This window comes from Camelus bactrianus, chromosome 2 (genome assembly GCF_048773025.1).
Source record: "Camelus bactrianus isolate YW-2024 breed Bactrian camel chromosome 2, ASM4877302v1, whole genome shotgun sequence".
Taxonomy (NCBI): domain Eukaryota; kingdom Metazoa; phylum Chordata; class Mammalia; order Artiodactyla; family Camelidae; genus Camelus; species Camelus bactrianus.
This window is the reverse complement of record NC_133540.1, coordinates 84137385-84156335: the sequence shown is the minus strand read 5'-3', so window position 1 is coordinate 84156335 and position 18951 is coordinate 84137385. Positions and strand designations below refer to the sequence as shown.

Below are 18951 nucleotides of genomic sequence, written 5' to 3'. Positions count from 1 at the left end.
ATCTATTTCAACTTCTGCATATGTTTTTTGATTCTTTATGAGCAAAAACTCCTGTGAAACTTTACAGCTGAAATATTTAATGAAAATTCTGTTAAAGTATCTGTTTCCATTACAAATTTCTGAGTTGCTGTCACTACTGCTGTAACAGAGTGTCAGAAGATTTCACTTGGTCTTTTTCACCCTTTTCCCCTCATCTGATTTACTAAAGTAATCATGGCAACATGAGACATCTCGTTTAAGCCAATTATTTCTTTCCAGTTTTAGAATCGCTGTGAACAATCAACATTTGAAAGAATTAAGGAAAGTAACATAAATAAGACTGAGTAAAGGTTCATGTACACTCAAATTGTTAGCATGTAAGTCCAGTTTTCATTTGGAAAAAGATAAAGTCAAGAGGATGCATTTGGCAGCTTGTGTAGAGATTTCTCAAGAGAACACCTAAGTGAGATGTTGCAACTTTTGCTACATGTAGTTTATCATTAAACCAAAGTGGCAGATGTTATTGCAAAAGCAGAGATAAAGTTATAATTTTTAAAAAATGAACTGGCTGATCTTAAGTTCTATAACAAAATTAATGGGAAACAATCTAGAGTATCTTTGAAAGAATTAATCAGAAGATGAAATACTGCTAAATAAAAAAACTATGGAAGTGCATATATTGTATTATCTTAAAAATAGAAACTGTAGTGTGTTAATAGTTAATTCTCTGAGTTCTGGGTTTCTTGGCTTTTTAAAATGTTTCGGCACTTGTTTAGAGTTTCTTTATTCCCAAATAATTTATAGTAAGACTAAAACACATTTTTTAATTAACTTGCAAAGTAAATTAAGAGTTTAGCCGAAGGAAAAGTTTGGAAGACTTGTAGTAGGCAGGAAGTTGATCTTTGAACAGCAAGACTATCTTGCCATATTGCCTCTAGCAATATTTAGAGTTTCTTCTAATCTTTACCATGTGGATTTCCAACAGCTTTAGAGATAGCTCTGCTTAATTCTTGCTTAGTTATCCTTTTCAACTAGCTGAGCTCCATTTTCTGAACTTAACACTCAACTATTTTCAATATAGAAGGAGAATCTGACTAGAAATGTAACTGATTCATGCAGTTTGAGATTTTGATGGAATCTTTCCAGGCAGTTAATTGCTTAGCTTCTAAATTGATATCAGACTTCTATATCACTTTTTTGTGATGGTCCTAAACCCACAATATAGGGCTGGCTCTAAGATATTTCCACTGAGTTCCAGACCTCATTAGATCCAGTAATCTTCTCAGATATTATAAATTTAGAGAGCCAGTGAAGAAACTGGGCAATAATTAGAATAAGAGCAATAGTTACCAGTGCACGCCACCACATTTGATGTTACAGAAGACCCTGCACATTATCTTAATTAAGCTCACAACCATCTTGTGACAAAGGTACACCACTTTGTATAGGAGAGAAACAAGGCTTAGAGAAACAGAATGATCTCCCAAGGTTACACAGCCAATAAGAGCTGAGTAGGGATTTTATTCCAGTCAGTGTACCCAACCCGTATCTGACCCTGTTTCCTAAAAAGAGGACTACTGCGAGAACCAGATCCTGACCTGATTCCAATGATGGAGTGAATCATAACTCCCTGTGCCTCTCTTCCGTAACATGATGATGTTGGATTCTGCATTCTACAAGGCTAGCTGTGAGCTCTCAAGTTCTATTATCTTAAAATATACTAATTGTACAGTATTAGAAAAAAGAACTTCAAATTAGCTCTAGTAGTCCAAGATTTGCCACTGACTTTTGTGATTTGGGGCAAATCATTTAACCTCCCCAGTTATTTACTTCACTTCAAGAGTTATCTCTAATATGTATGTCAGTGCTTTAGAAAGATATGTGGCGGGGTGGAGGGAGGGAGGGAGGTATAGCTCAGTGGTAGTGCCTAAGGACTTTCATTAAAAAAATTTTTTTTAAGATGTATGTAATATAGCACATACTATATATAGTACTATAGCACAGTACTATCCCATCATCTTAAATAAAATTTATAGCATTGAAATTATGGATTTGAGCAATTGTGGTAAGTTGGCGTCTCACTTTTTCCCCTTATTACTTAAACCTCTAGTCTGTGGTATTTTAAGATAATCCTTATTTGTAGCAGGTTTAAACAGAGGAAGACCTCCAAGTTTCCATTTATACCCTTGAGAAGAGTAGGGACACATAAAGAGGGAGAATGCGTCCACTAATACATTATATAAGCTTTGGTATTAAAAAAAAAACAAAAAAACCACAGTGGGAAAGAAAAAAAATCTACATATACCCTGACTCTTTTGTAGTCCGACAAAGTTAATGATTAAATCTCCTCGATTTTCCACTACATTTTCCCCAGGTTATCTATTTGCCTTCATTGATGATATTTTATCTCTTGTGGGCCAAGGATGACTGCCCTTGGTTCTGTGTAGAGATTAATAATTGATTAGTCCATAGTCAGGAATCTCAGTAAAAGGGGAGTGGTTACTTTAGGCTGCCATGTTTTTTACTGGGTAACCTACAGGAGACAGGGGGTCCTGCAGGATTTGCCCACAGAAAAATGAAGAGGATCCTGGTTTTCCTGCTTGCTGTAGCATGTGTGCGTGCTCTAGAGAGAGGTAAGACTTCCAGTGCTGTGACCATTTACAGAAACTCTCACTAGTCTAATTCTGTTACATTTAAAAAGTTTATACACAAGGTGAAAAACAGAAGAATTGTGGCATATATTGGGGAGAGAGGGAAGAATTAAAGGGGGTTAATCAGAGCTCAAATGTGACATACAGTGTTCTATTAGAATAGCCAAGAAATCAAGATAAGAATCTCACGAAAGAAAGAAAAACTATATAATCTGTCACTTTCTTTCCCAGATTTAATAACCAAGATCTGAGAATGGTTCAAAACTAGAATTTTTTAATTTGTTAAATGATAATGCAAATGGAGGCTGTGATCCATCACTGAGCTTTTTTCCCCCTCAGACTTCAAATATTTATTGCCATTCAGAGTTCAGTATACCATAACGATGTATGTATGAAGTCAACTGAGATTTCTGTGATCTTCAAGAAATCCTTTATAAGTAGTATTTGAAAATGCATTATAGTTTCTAAAATATTTCACATAGAAGAATTTAATACCTATGAAACATGGCTACAAGATATTTCAGCTATGTTTCATTAAGATCATGCATCAAATGATGTCTTCATCTTTGAGCAATATGCAACTTTATCAATTTTGCACCTTGGGAACTTCCCATAATCAGTTTCAATTTACTTTCTGGCTGATTCTTTAATGTTTATAAAGGAATTAGCTTTAATCTTGCTTTGAAAAATTGAAATTAAAATTTTCTTATAGTGCTGTCAGTTAATAGCTTCACTCAAGTCATACATTAGTATTCATATTAACAACATTTAACCAGTGGAATAAAATGTGGATCCCAGAAATTATCAGTTATTAACTGTGACACAAATAACCTTACTCCTGACTTTTATTTTTGTACCTACTTTTTTAATCTTACTTTCATCATTCAAATTATTTTAAATTTTATCTTATTCAATGCCCCTTATGAGACCTCTGAACAGGCCAAGTCCCCAGGAACCCTGAAAGCTTACTCCCTTGCTGAGGGTTTCCCGGGGGCAGATCTGAACCTGAAAAATCCTACTGAAGTACATTCAGACCCGAGTCTTCAAAACACAGCAAGTCTGGTAATGGTTAGGCCCTGGGCTTGTATGTGGATGCCAAAATGTGGAACATGAGCTACCACTGTGAGCTACCGACTCAGTAAGTGTACACTGTAACTCTTTGAAGTGAAGCCAATGTGCTTTGGAGGATAACAGGATTCTGCAACCTCTATTTCAATATCCTTTAGCATTCTCTTAGCTCTGATGAAATTGATGCTAAAAACTTCAAGTCAGCTCCCTTGAAGGTCTGAATTTCAGATTACCTCTTAGTCCTCTGTTCTCTACTACCTGAGCATGACCCAAATAGCAAGTCAGTGATTTACCTGGAAGCTACATGTGCTCTATCCTGGCAGGACGCTACAAAGTATGCACAAGAAAGGAGTCGAGAGGAATTTTAGATGCTGGAGAATTGGTTTGGGTTGTGGTACTGTCTGTTAAGTTCTAGAGAGCTGAACGACCACCCACAGCATTTGTCTAAAACACCTTTTCCAAAGTATATTTCCCTCAAGACTCATCTTGGAAAAAAGTCTCCATGGCCAAACACATTTAATAAATAAGCCATAATTAGTCCCTCTTGGTTGGTTTGCAATCAATGCTTTTGCTGTCCAAGCAGTTCTGAGAAACCAAAACAAAGAAAATTTAGCCCAGAGTTTCCCCAATGAGCTCTTTCCTAAAATGCCTGTATCCCATGAAGTAGTCTTTGGAAAACCCCAGCTCTAAAATGCACACTGCTGCAGCTCCACGTGAACATCAGCTCGTCAGGCCCTTCCTCTCTCATCAAATGGCTTTGGGGATTCAGTTCACAAGCCCCTGGGTATGCCTTGGGCGAGAAGGGCTTACCAAATATGCCAAGTCTAGATGATATTATAATATCCACTTTATCTATCGTATGAGCGGCAAGAAAGTTATGTTCACAGATTGCCTCCTCTTGGCTTCTTTACTCAAAACTAAAATAGATAAAGCACTAACCTAAATTATATCTTTCCCTCTTGCCAAGAAACAAGCAAGAAGGCTACTGACAGGAAATAATGCTACAAGAGATAAAACACTGCTGTTTGTAAGAGCTGTTTTTAAGAACAAGATATTATAAACATTTTCCTTTTGCTTTAAGCATTTCATCCTCAGCATAATTTTATTAAGCATGTTATCTAACAGCGAGAAGAAAGTTTCCCTTGGGTTGATGGATAACTGTATTTTTCCCTCTCCCACTTACCCATCAAAAGAGGCTTAGACAATGTGGTTTATCCCAACCTTCCAAAACACCGCTGAATCACTCTCTTTTCTACAGGTTGTCCCTTCATCAGTAGTCATATGAAAAAGCTGTCCTAAGTTTGATTCAGTGACATAGCTGTACAGCATTCTACAAAGTAATTCAGAATAAGCAGTCTATTTTCCCACATATATCTGTATATTCTCTCTGCAAAACAAACACAACGGTGACTGGGGAGGTGACACAGATTTGAGAGCTACATGATGAAAAGAAGACAGACATGCAAATATCTACTATGTTTCAAGCTGAAGGTGCAAAAAGTCCTGAGCTAGGAACAAATACCGCCTGATCCAAGTTCACAAGGCAGCCAGAGTAAAAGCATTTTTCAGGCTTAGCTGAGAGGGGGAAGGAGGAAGAGGTGAAGTCAGAGAGGTCGCTAACTCCATCATCAAAAGCCATGTCAACCTCCCTGAAAATCAACAGCAAAGTAACACTTTGTTGTTCTGAGGTGCAATGCCAGGTATGCACTCACCATCGTGTGTGGGGTACGGGGATAAGTACAGACACTTTGAAAGGCCACAGGGTTGATTTATATAGGAGAAAGATGAAGAAATTCTTAAAAGGAAACAACTACCCTCCCCTTAGTATCTGTGGTCACTTAACTTCTTTATTATGTCCATTGCTCCCTCCTTGCTCGTATTTTCCCCAAGTTGATGCCACTTCAGCCTACTGGCCTCCACACTCTGTTCTCTGCACCCCAGGGGTTTGCATTAGCACCTCCCTCCTCGGAGAACACTGATCCTCCTCTATCTGCTCCAAGTTCACATGTAGAGAAGGCTTCCCTGACCTACCTACCTCAAATAGCACCTCCTACACCATTTTTCTCTATTCCCTTCCCCTGCTTTAGCTTTGTTTTGCCTTTGTTTTTAGCACTCATCACCTTATCATCAGCTGCTCATTTGTTTATTGTAATGAAAGTAAAATATAGAATGTAAGTTCCATGAAATCAAGTAAGTTCTGTTCCTTACTGGAATCCCCAGTTTTAGAACACTACTTGCTACATAGTAAGTATTCAATAGATTTTCGGAATAAAATCACAAAATGGGTAGCTTCCCCACACTGTAGTTTTGAGTATTTAAGGAAAATTAAATGTCAACTAGGACAATCGATATCTTAGAAGGAATAAACTTGCAAGCCTCTTGTTATTTTCATTATAATTATATAAAGTGTTCACTGTGAAGCATTGGCACTAGATTTCATGCACTGAATAGAACAGCTAATCATTTATTGACAATGTACTAGCATGTTTAAAATCTCTTAAATTTATTTCACCCTTTCAACACCATGAGGAGCTCAGCACTAATCTCCTTGTTTTATAAATGGGGAAAACTGAGGAAAAGAGAGGTTAAGTAACTTATCCAAAGTAACCAAGCAAGTAAGTAGCAGGATCCGAATTTTACATCAGTTCATTGGGTTTACAGAGACAATGCTCACAATCACGACTTTGCTGCCTCTTGTGAGATACACACCTGCAATACTGTCTTTCACTAATATTAGAACAAGTGTAAGAGAGAACCAGTCACTAACACCAATTTAGAGGGAATTAAGTGAAATCTATGCTGTCTACCATGGTCATCCATAACTGACCCAAACCCCAGTTTATTCCTATTCCATGAAACCAGCTCTGTTTCCTAACTTTCCTCTTTATTTTCCCAGCACCATCACCTCTGAATCATTTATGTTCAAATCTGTAGAACCCTCTGGGGTTTTACATTATTTTTCTTAACTATATTCAATCAAGTCCGTATTCTATACATTTCATCCCTGAAATGCATCAGCCTTGCACAGAACCTTCTCAGTATTCCCTTTATCTTCTTTATCCTCTCCATGTATTTGGTTCTGAAGGCCTATGAACACTGATCCTTTTATCTGCTACATTTCCATTTCCACATACTGTTCTCATCCAGGTCCCTGTTCCCCTTCACCCGGCCATTGTAATGGCTTCCTTAATCAAATCTCTACCTCCCATCCCTTCCCCAATCAATTCATATTAAAATGCAATGCAAAACCTGACATAATGTGGTAAATGGAGCCCAAAAATAAATAAAAATCAGGCCCGTTATTGGGGGATTAATGAAGTGTTGGGATTGAACATGTATAGTTGGCTGGTGAGACTCCAGGGATAAGACTGATATAAATCCACCCCAGTTCTGATCTGTTTGGAGTCACCTGATGGTAGGTGCGACTTCAGGCTTAAATAGTGATGAGTGTGTGGTAGGCAGAATGAGCATTCTCCAAAAAATGTCTACATCCTAATGCCTGGAACCTGCAAATAGGTTGCTTACATCGCAAGGGAGAATTAAGATGGCAGATAGAATAAATGTTGCTAAGCAGCTGACCTTAAAATAGAAAAATAATGTAGGATTATCTGAGTGGGGCCAATAATCACAAGGGGTTTTAAGGTGGAAAAGGGAAGCATAAGAGATGTCACTAAGGAGAAAATGCACAAAGAGATACAAAGTTGCTGATCTTGAAGATAGAGGAAGGGGTTCTTGAGCCAAGAGACACAGGCCAACTCTATAAGCTGGAATAGGTAAGGAAATGAATTCTCCCCTAGAGACTCCAGGAAGAACACAGCCCTGCCGACAACTTGATTTTAGCCCTGTAAGACCTGTGTCAGACTACCCAGTAGAACTGTAAGTTTAAGCCATTAAATGTGTAGCAATCTGTTACAGTAGCAATAGAATTTAATACATTAGGTTTCTGGGTCCTGTGACAGGCTGGGACTTCCCAAGGGAAAAGAGTGCTGAGTGACGGCATCTCATTGTTGATAGACTGCAATTTTATTGGCCAGATCCAGGGAGAAATGAGCAGGAGATAACTGGGGTACGTGTGGGCTCATTTCCTTGCTTTCTCAAAGTATTCTATTTTTACCTTCTCCTCCATGTTCCTCTGACCAGGGGAACCTGGTCAGCCTACCTCCTGAGAAAAGGACTACAGCATGTCATGTGGGATCCTAATTACAGGGGCACATGTATCTCGTAATTTATCTTATCACTGCATCTCACTATAAGAGTTGCTAACATTCACTGAGGGTTTACCACATGTTAGGCAAGAGATGTACTAAATATTTTTATATAGATTAACATTTCATAGAACAGCCTTAACAAGGTACTATTTCTCTTCAATCTAAGATTTCTCTTCCCTGAATACAGCTATGAGTTGGTCATTACCCTACGTGAGTATATTTCAACAGATACCCCATTACTTTAAAATGTAAGTAAAACTTTGGTGATCAAGTCTTCCAGTGTGTAAGTCCCATACTTCAGTTTCATTATGGGATTGCTCATTTGCCACACATGACTTGTGACTTTCTAACTTCAGGTATTTCTCCATGTTGTTCTCCCCACTTAAAATCCCCCCCCCCCCCGATTCACTTGCTCCTGTTAAAGTCCTGCCCATCGTTCATGGTCCACTTCAAGTAATAACTCCTTTCACGAGGCTTTCTAAAAGCCTTTTTTCATTCTATGGTTTCATGACGCTTTGTTTCAATCTCTTCTATGGCAATGATCACTGTCAGTGTTCTATTCTTATCTCTACAATCAGACCTCAGGTCCTTAAGTATTGGTAGCTTTCACGTTTTTGGCATGGTGCTTTATCATGTTATTTATTTTTATATCGCTTTGAAAACTAAGCCCTGCAATGAATTCTAAGTTTCCAAGTCAAAATGCTGAAGACAACACCCTCACTCACACCGAAGGTGGGAGAGGGAACTTGCTCTTTTATCTTCACTCCTGCAAAAGCACTTGTAAGTGACAAGGTGCTCAACCTTGAAGGGGAGGGGAGGTGGAAGGAGATGCGTGAAGAAAGAATGCCTCCTTTGGGACTTTGGTGAATGTAGCATCTATATGCATTACCACCTGTGTTGAGCCCAAAGACATTAAATTTCAGTGAGTCTCTGAGGCCATCCACTACTGCAATCACAGTTTCTGGCCAACTGCCCCACTGCCCCTGTATTAATTTTCAAAATACAAAATTTTCCACTGATGGCACCCTAAGAAGTATAGTTAATTTCCTCTCAATTAATCTATAGATGTCATGCAGAAATCTTAGTATTAAAAAGGATTGAATTTCTTTCCATCGACTCTAACTGAAAAAATCACACCTGCCTGCAAACATCAGTATCAATATCAAAAACCAGACCGATGCTTTATGCAATGAGGATTTAAAGTGTCGATGGGAATGCAACCCCAAAAGCCTGAAAAATGAAATAAAAGTACTAATTTGATTGCCACTTCTTTATTGACAGTGTTTTTAATGATATAACAGTTTTATTTAGTTCCAATCAGGGTAGCTTCCTAAACCAACCCAACAATGTTTAATTTCTCAACTAAAACCACTACTCTGAACTTCTAGCCTAACTAGTTTGAATGAATACTACAAACCATATTCTTAAGCTGAAAAAAAAATTATACTGACCTCTTCTGAAATAGATGAGTCTGTTGGTGTAGAATGGAAATAAAAACACCAAAGGAATAAAATTGCAAAAATATAAATGCCCAATAGTTCTAAAAGCCCATGATTCTCCAGAACATAAGAGGAAAACAGCAGCTTAAGACAGTCCCTAGCAGCCTGTGTAAGCATGTATTCACATCAACATTGTTCTCGGTCCACCCACTGCTCATGGTATACAAACACCTTTTCTAGGGAACCAAACATCGTAACAGCAGTTAAAGCATTCAAAATACCCTTTTTAGCAAAGTTTATACCAAGACAGCGAGTACTGTGTTGTTTATCTCCAGTAGATTGAAATCTCACGAGGACAAGGATGTCTATTTTGCTCTCCATTGAATACTCAGTACTGAACCCAATGCCTGGTGCAGAGTAAGTCTTCAAAACATGTATGAATGAGTCAGCTGTGTGGAGAGAGGGGAGATTGCAAGAAGCACTGAAGACTTCCTGAAAGTAAATGAAGTGTTTTCAAAAGTCCAGAATTAGATACAATTTACCAGAATGTTTCACAATACAGATGGAAAAGGGAATGCTATTGCAAAAAGCAACAGTTCCATTAAATGACATTTGTAAACATTTAGCGCTGAGGGGTCACAATGTGAAAGTGATTTCACTAGTGTCACTAGGATTATGTCAATATTTACTGAAACCGTATCGTATCAAAGTCCAGACTGCCTTCTTCATAACTACATGGCACATCAAAGAACAGTATGTCATTTGCAATTCATTTGAGATAGGATTTAATTTTATGAATCAAAGTGAGCTCAACGGGTGTGAAAACATTTATTAGGCAGTATTCCATGGAATGAGGAAACAATTTATAACAATCATATTGCATATTAACTTCAGTATTCGTTATTTTTTGATGAAAAAGTGATTAACATATCTGCTTAATCTGGTAAGCTATAGATCTTCTCTGAATAAATGAATAAATGAATTTTTATAAGAAATATTTCAAATAGTCTACCTGAAAGATACATGGTGCAACAGCTTCCTCTACAGGGTATTGTTAAAAGAGCAGTTCTATCCTCAGAATTCTCAATTTCTTTCCTGCCTCTTTCGGGCTTCTTCCCTTGCTTCTGTCTCGCCCAAGGCTGAATATTCCAGCAAAAATGGTTTCAAAGCCATTTTAAGTCTTACATAGTTGATCTAGTTTTCCACTTTTTCTATCATCATTTCGCTTTCTAACTAAAGCAGTACATAACACCCAGGGATTCCAATGTACTTCTGTGCAAACACAAACAGTTGATTTAATTAAAGCTATATAACAGGAGACTTATCTGTAGTGTCCACTCACACGTGCGTTCACATTCTCAACACACTGAACAAAGCTCTCCTTTCTTGGAGAAGTGAGAAATCTGAATCTGGAAAGCCAGAAACAAAATAGTTCTTAAAATGTTCATCGGAGGTGTCCCCATTGAATGCAGACTCTCATTTTGCATATTTCCTGAGTGGTCACAATAAAATAAAAATGACCTCCGCAGTTCTATAGGAAGAGTTTATGAAACAATGTTGGCTCCTCTGCATTAAGAAGAAAGGGGTTCTACTAAATATAAAACATATACAAGTTTATACTGTACAGCAGAGGGAAGTGTATTCAATATTTTGTAGTAACCTAAAATGAAAAAGGATATGAAAGCAAATATATGTATGTACATGTATGACTGAAGCATTGTGCTGTACACCAGAAATTGACACAGCATTGTAAACTGACTGAAAATAAAAAGAAGAAAGTTCTTATTAGAGCTTTTTGTGTGTGTGTGGCTTGAAACCATAAGCTTTGGGGGGAAAAGACTCTGATAAATTCTACTGCTTCTAAAAGAGATGATTTTATAACCTTTTGGAAGTGATCTTGAAGTTTGTGAGGACAGAATTGTATAGTAAATTTAGGAATCTTTAATATATACAGTTATTTAAATTCCACTTGAATATTTCTAGGACAAAACAAGCTCACTTCAAAAAGCTGCTTATCGTTTCAGTTATCAATTAGCCGCAGCTACAATAAAATTCTCTCACACTGAACTGGTACCAACCACCAGTCCTTCTTCCTAGCTCTACTTAGGAGCAACATAAAACAACACTGCCTCCTACTACCCCATCTCCGCACTACAGGAGGGCAGTTCTACCCTAAATGCTTTCCCTCTGTGCCCTTATCTTCAGCCCCACTGAATACCATTAATAATTAATGGAAAATTTCTGCCTTATTTTGACCTTTTGAAACGGTGACAATATCCAACCTTGTAAACTAATCAATAAATTACAGTAGCTCTTTATATTCCGTCGACTATTAGCCTCATCAACCCGACTGACTTGTCCTCGTTTCCAAGATAACGTGAAATTTGAACCCGAACGGTTTTTTCCACCTTCTCTTTGATCTTGATGGTATTTGAGTTTGTCTCTTATTACAAAATGCTGCTTAAGAGTGCCTTTATCCCTCAATTCTGACTTTTCTCACCTCAGTAATATAGTGTGTGTCAACCAGAAAGACACAGGGTGCAGCAGCTTCCCCTGCAGGCAGTTCTCACCAGAATCAGGCATTTTCACCGCTAATTCTAACAAATCCTAAAGAGACTTTAATCTCTTTTTAAAGGAAAGAAAGAAAACAGCCCCCTCCCCCCAGCCTGTATCCAGCCATTAACACTTCCACTCCAGACCATCAAACAAAAGTTTCCACTTTGTCTTATGCATATTCACTCTTCCAGGGAGCTGAGGTGAGGACACTTAGGAGGTAAAAGGTAAAGGTAGTCACCATCATATCACCCAAGGTGGATTTCCCAATATTTAAATCCAGGAGGATAAGCTGCTAAACATTAAAACCATTTAGGACATTCATATATACTTTTTTTTTTTTTTTTTTTTGGAAAGAGAGAGCATCAGAAAGCATTGGGAAATTTCCTAGACTTACTTGCATGAATGATGAATCAGGGAAGGAAAACACCAGCTGCCTTCCATGTGTTCACCCTCTTGTGCGTGTAGTAGGCCTGGGGAACAAGTGGGTCTCACCATCAGTACAGAACTCATCCCCTGTGGGAACAAGCTCTTCCCAACCTCTTGAATGGACTTCAGAGTAAGTTCTATGATTTTTCTGATCCAATAATAAAGTCCTCTGGTCCTTCTGAACCTCAAAAGAACCACCTCTTAACAGTCCTGGGAAGGTCTGGTTAGTTTAATAATCAAAAATTTGTAAGTTCATTTAAAGTTGACGCTGGCCCCCAGATCTGGTGTGTTTCCATCCTTTTGCAGATGGTGGCAAAGGGATTGTCCTGTCTCCTCTCTGCAGTTCTCTTCTCTCCTCTCCAGGCAGCTTTTAGCTCTTCCAGGGGTAACGCACAGGACAGAGATGCCAGCAGGAAAGGAAGCAGCAGCAAATACTAATTCAGTGGGTAGTTTGGTGAGACAGTGTTGTTTTCTCTGGTAACGGGAACCGTTCAAAAGTTGACACTTCTCTTAGTGGGTTTTTTGGAGCTTTCTCTCCATCACCTTGCAGTCTCTCACATCCAGCTGGCACCTGGAGACCTCCCTTTGGCCCTTTGATTTTCTAATTGTATCTGCACAGAGGTATCCCATTGTTGGTAGCCTGCTTCCCTCTAGATAAGCCTTTTTTGAGGTGGATGGGAGGGAAGACATTTAAGACAACTCCAGGCCAGTTTGCTCTCCTGTCTGATGTACATCGTGGACACAGGCCACAGCAGAGCTCCCCGCCACCCAGTCTTCTCCTTTGTTGCCCCAAGTCACTTAACCAGCCCTTTTCAGCTTTTAGATTCCGCAGTCTGAGTCAGACGCCTGTCCCGTGTACACCAGCTTACAGGGGTTGCCTATCAAAGTCTGTTTCCTTGAAGCCCCTCTATGCTTGAAATGAGAAGCACTCTCCCACCATTTCCCTAAACCTACCACCCTTAGAACTTTCCCCCAAAAATATTTTGCCTAATTTCCATCTTTTCCATCAGCTCAATTCCTAGCCTTTCCTTAGAGCCTGGAGGAGGGTCAGGGGGCAAGGGTGGCAACACCAGCTCGCACACCCCTCCTTTAAAATCCTTAGCTCTTCACATTGGAATACAGACATACACTCCATTTATTTTTTATTTCTTGTTTCTCTAAAGGCCTTAGGTGAGACCGAGGTAAAGAAAGGAACGAGGGATAAAAAGATTCTCACATTGTTGGAAAAACAGAACCTAAGAGAAGGACTGACTTATCAATAGGTTCTGACTCACTAGTTGGTATATATATTTTGATTTACCTACTTCTGATATTCTTTTCCTGCCCTCCATTAAGATTTATAGCAAATTCTGATCCATTGTGAGAAAACACAAAGGCACCAAAAATGAAACTGCAAATAGAGAAAATGCTACTTTCCCATCAGTGCATCATGTGGAAGACCCCTTTATACATACATACATTTACTGTAAAGTTTTAAGGGAAAAGATACAATTTTTACTATTTCTGGTTCCTAGGTCGAGATTATGAGAAAGATAAAGTCTGCAAGGAACTTGCCAGTTTGGGAAAAGATGACTTCACATCTTTGTAAGTATGAGGTATTCACGCACTCTCTTGGTTACCTGACATTGACTGAAGCTAAGTGTGCGGTGACTTCAATTCCATGTTGGGGGCTAATCTGACCTCTGCTAAGATTGAGAGCATAGTGGGCAGAGACATCAGGCAAGCAGAGGATGCCCAAAGATTCCAGCTCAGCTGTAGTTACTGTGGTCTAAGAATTTGTCACAAGTTTTTTAATGAGTTGAGGGAATAAGTACACATAGTTTTCTAAGGTGAATTAAAAGCAAGTAGTACAAGCTAGGACTCCGGCAAACAAAGGCAATAAAGGTACAGAACCAGTTCATTTGGGGAGGCTGGAGGGAAGAACGAAGATGAAGCTGGTCTGATGGAACACCCAAATCCACCTTTTGCTGCTTTACAAGATTAGTTTTTGTTCTAGGTAAACTGATTTTTAAAGTCAATGTTATTATTTTCATTCATCAAGAACATGTGTGCATTGTTAGCCACTATATATAAAAATAGATGAAAAGACAAATTTCTTCTGTATAGCACAGGCAACTATATAACATCTTGTAACAACCTTTAATGAAAAAGAATAAGAAAATGAATATATGTATGTATATGCATGACTGGGACATTGTGCTGTACACCAGAAACTGACACATTGTAACTGACTGTACTTTAGTATAAAAGAACATGTGTGCCATATTGCATTAGAAAATTGAACAGATTTCATATCACAATGTGCAAATGCGAAAACCTTTAAAAATTCTGAATGTGTTGATTTACTTTTCCCCTCCTCAGGTCAATGGTCCTATACAGCAGAAAGTTTCCCAGTGGCACATTTGAACAGATCAGTCATCTCGTAAATGAAGTTGTCTCCTTGACAGAAGCCTGCTGCACTGAAGAGGCCGACCCCGACTGCTACGACAACAGGGTAGGGCTGTGCGGTTGGCCATCTCTATGGTGGCCCATAGAAGCGAGTCAAGTAGGCTTTTATGTTATATCTTGGGGGAGTCTTAGCAACCCACCCACTCCAAGGTTGGGAAAATATGAAGCCTATTATCCCAAGAGCCCAAGGTGATTCTAGTACAACAAGCCAATTTTGCCCATTAGTCCTACAAAGTCCAAATAAGAACAAACACCCAGTGGGGTTTTTATAGCAGAATGCACGTTGGCCATCATATCAGAATCAATGGAGCTTTTTCCAATGACATCCCTCATCCTCAAAGATGTTAACATACTCGTGGAGAAACACTGAACTAAAGGATAAAACCTATAAAGGCTGCCCTCACACACAGCCCACAGTAGCTCTTCGGTGCTACTCTGAGTCACGTATTAACATAAGACCCCATACGTGCCTATAACTGCAATTATTCCACTTGTCACGGACAGTGTGTCACCGAGAGTTTTAAAATTTAAGACTAAGATGTTATACTACATGGAGAACTACAAGCCTGAAAGCTCGCCTATATGAGTTTACTTGCTTTTCTTTTCTCGTCCTAGACTTCAGCATTGTCTGCTAAGTCCTGTGAAAGTGACTCCCCGTTCCCAGTGCACCCAGGAACCGCTGAGTGCTGCACCACGGAGGGCCTTGAAAGGAAACTCTGTATGGCCGCCCTGAAGCACCAGCCACAAGAATTTCCTACCTATGTAGAGCCAACAAACGATGAGATCTGTGAGGCATTCAGGAAGGACCCCAAGGGGTTTGCCAATCAGTAAGCCGCCTTCATTGTATGTGGAACTTCAGGGGATAAAACAGCCAGCATGATCTAACTGCCTGCTCTAGACACACACCTCTTACACCACGACCTGGCCAAATTTCAGTACCAAGAACTTGGCTGTCACCCAAGACAGCCCATCTCTGTCAGTACTAATGATTGTAAATGTCTTTCTCAGACAGAGATGCAACCAACCTTCCCAAACTCCTACCCTCTCTCACCCACGTTCTAGTATCCAAGCAGAAGCACCTGGATTCCCTGTCCACGTGACATTTTCAAATATTTGACAGCAGCTACTGTGATTCCCCTTATGTTAGCGATCCTTACACACACCATCTGATAGAACTTTATCACTGTGCACAAGTACTTATTTTCTGGTAGAGCATAATAAACAGCCCCTTTCTTCATCCCTGTAGTGCATCCCCAGAAACGGCTGTGAACATGACACACGTACCACATAAGCAAACATGACTTTCACCTTCTCTTTGTTTAACATTCATGAGGAGCCAGATTATATATTGTTTCTTTAGTCTTGGAAGATCATAAAAATGAAAAATGAGAAAAATTATGATAATAAAAAGTAAATACATTTTACATACACACACTGAAGTCAAAAGCAATGTCATTCAAACTTGCGTTAGAAGTATGAAATCAAGGTCATGAGTTTATAAAAGTTGGCTGGCTTGCCCATCCCTGTACATTTTCAGAGGATTTTGCCCAAGATCTCAGCATCTCTTTAGACCCTTAGGGGCTTATGCACCTAAAAATTAAGATGATTTCAACGAGTAAGCATGCCTATACATTAACAGTCATCTAGAATAAACAGACAATGAAAGGTAAATCCAATGAAAGATAAATGCCTAACATTCATTTTAATTTGTTTGATCAACATTCATAAGCAGCTACTACAGCCCATGCACATGGCAGACACTAAATGAATAAAGGGACAAATGGGCCCCTCTCAAGTAATCCACCAGGAAAATTGGAAAGACTTTTTTTAACGAAAATATTGATAAAAGTAACTAGTTTTATGACCCTTTCTTTAAAACCACAGTGCTTTTTAGATATTAAAACTATAAACTAACATAACATGCATCCTTTTTTCATCAAATACATATGAAAAAGTAGATTGTTTCCCACAAATGTTTTGACCAATCCTGCTATCTTCCCCCCTCAGATTTCTGTATGACTACTCCATTAACTATGGACAAGCTCCTCTGACAATTCTAGTCAGTTACACCAAGAGTTACCTGTCTATGGTGGGGTCCTGCTGTACCTCACCAAGCCCAACAGTGTGCTTTTTGAGAGAGGTAGGTGTCATTTTATTCCATATGATGTTCTTTTCTTCCTTCTATTAATGCCATTTTTTTAAATAATGGTAAAAAAAAAAATTCAGATTCTGGAATCCATAAATGTTTCTAAAATGCCTCTTTTGTATTTTTTTAGTTGGAATAACACACATAACCACCTTTGGGGGGGGAAATAAGTTCCTTTAGTCAGAATTCAGTTTTCTAGTTATTGGAAAAAGTCCTAATGGTCTCCTTCTGGCCATGCCTGCTCACTGCTTTCCATGGATCCTGACCATCTGATGAGATTCTCTCTCGCTTGTTTTCTAGAGACTTCAGCTTAAACATTTATCACTTCTCACCACTGTGTCGAATAGAATCTGTTCTCAATATGCTGCTTATGGGAAGGAGAAATCAAGGCTCAGGTAAAGATTCAGCACCATCAGCAGGTTTAGCTGTTTGTTTCTGTAGTATCTATCCATTATCTTAGGATTCTCTAAGAAAACACTTAAAATAGAAGATACAAACCATAGTGTTATGCTCCAATAATCTTCAAAAATAGGGCCCAGTTATTTCTTTTCTCTTCACAAAATATGAACAATAAGGAACAAGAACGTTGTAAAAACATAATTTGCTTTTAATCAACTTTTTTCCCATATACTCACATGAGAAAACTGGTAGACCACTAGAAATTATTTCTTCAATATTCATATTGGCGTATATTACAAACACACAAGTAAAAACAATTGTTTTTGTTCATCTGTTACTTTCACTGCCCACTTTTTTCTTGGGAAATGACTTCCTGAATTCTTGTTATATGTACTATACAGCACAAAGCTTCATATCTCGTAAGCTTCATAAAGTTATCATAATCATTTAGCTACTTTGTAACCTTCAGTTTGATTTTTGTATGGCTATTGTTAACTTCAAACTTTAATTTTGACAGCTTCTGTTTAGCCTTCTCTCATATATCCTCAGACATCCAGATTTATATCTTTAGTATTTATAGTCTCTTTAATTCCATTTACTCTGATCCACAAGTTTTCTCCTGTAATGGACATGAAATAATCCATTCCAGCTCCAGATCCTAAGGCTACCCAAAGACCAAAGAAACTTCCTTCATAAGTCCTTTAAAAATAATCTTCCGTTAGAACTACTCAAATACTAAATGGTATTTTCTCTAGACCATCCCCTTTAGTTTTCCTTTTGCATTAAGAGTATTTGGTTAGTAGAGCATAGAAATTTATAGTATAAAACCACCTATAAAATATATGTTTTAATCATAAACTTATACCTGCATTAGTGTCTGGAAGTTTCTCCAAGGAAATATCACTGAGTGTGAACAATTGCTGCCACATTTTTTTTTTTAACATGAAAAACTTAAGAGACTTCCTAAATATCCCTAGAATAGAGCATGTTTAAATTATGATACATCCATATGGGAGACTATCAGACAGTTGGCTGTAATTATATTTTAAAAGAATATTTAATAAAAAAAACAAAACACTGCTAAAAGAAATTAAAAATACAATAGAAAGACATTCCATGCTCATGGATTGGAAGAATTAATATTGTTAAGATATCCATACTATCCAAAGCAATATGAATCTTATCAATATCCCAATGACATTTTTTGCCAAAATAGAAAAAGCACCCTAAAATTCACATAGAATATCAAAGGAATCTGTACAGCCAAGACAATCTTAAGAAGAATAAATCTGAAAGTCTCATACTTTGATTTTGAAGCATATTACAAAGCAATAGTAACACAGATGCTGTAGTACTGGCCTAACATGATACATAGAGACCAACGGAATATATTAGAGAGCTCCAAAACAAACCCTTATATATTTGGCCAAATTATTTTCAACAACGGTGCCAAGACTACACAAGGGAGGAAGGACAGTCTTTTCAAATGGTGCTGGGAAAAGTGGATATGCACTTGCAAAAGAATGAGTTGAACTCTTTCTTACCTTATATGATATAGTACAGTTAACTAAAAATGGGTTAAAGACCTAAGCGTAAGACCTATAACCAGAAAACTCCTAGAAGAAAACATA

General features: G+C 38.2%; 1 protein-coding gene across 1 annotated transcript in view; it reads left to right on the top strand.

The window, feature by feature from the left end:
- The first annotated feature begins 2446 nt into the window (after window positions 1-2446).
- GC (GC vitamin D binding protein) overlaps window positions 2447-18951 on the top strand; it is a 32329-nt gene continuing 15824 nt past the window's right edge. Inside the window, exons 1-6 of the mRNA XM_010969358.3 lie at window positions 2447-2612; window positions 13842-13911; window positions 14689-14821; window positions 15391-15602; window positions 16783-16915; window positions 17222-17316. Of these exons, the coding sequence (XP_010967660.1) occupies window positions 2555-2612; window positions 13842-13911; window positions 14689-14821; window positions 15391-15602; window positions 16783-16915; window positions 17222-17316 (701 nt within the window). The 5' untranslated portion in view covers window positions 2447-2554. The remainder of the gene's footprint in view (window positions 2613-13841; window positions 13912-14688; window positions 14822-15390; window positions 15603-16782; window positions 16916-17221; window positions 17317-18951) is intronic.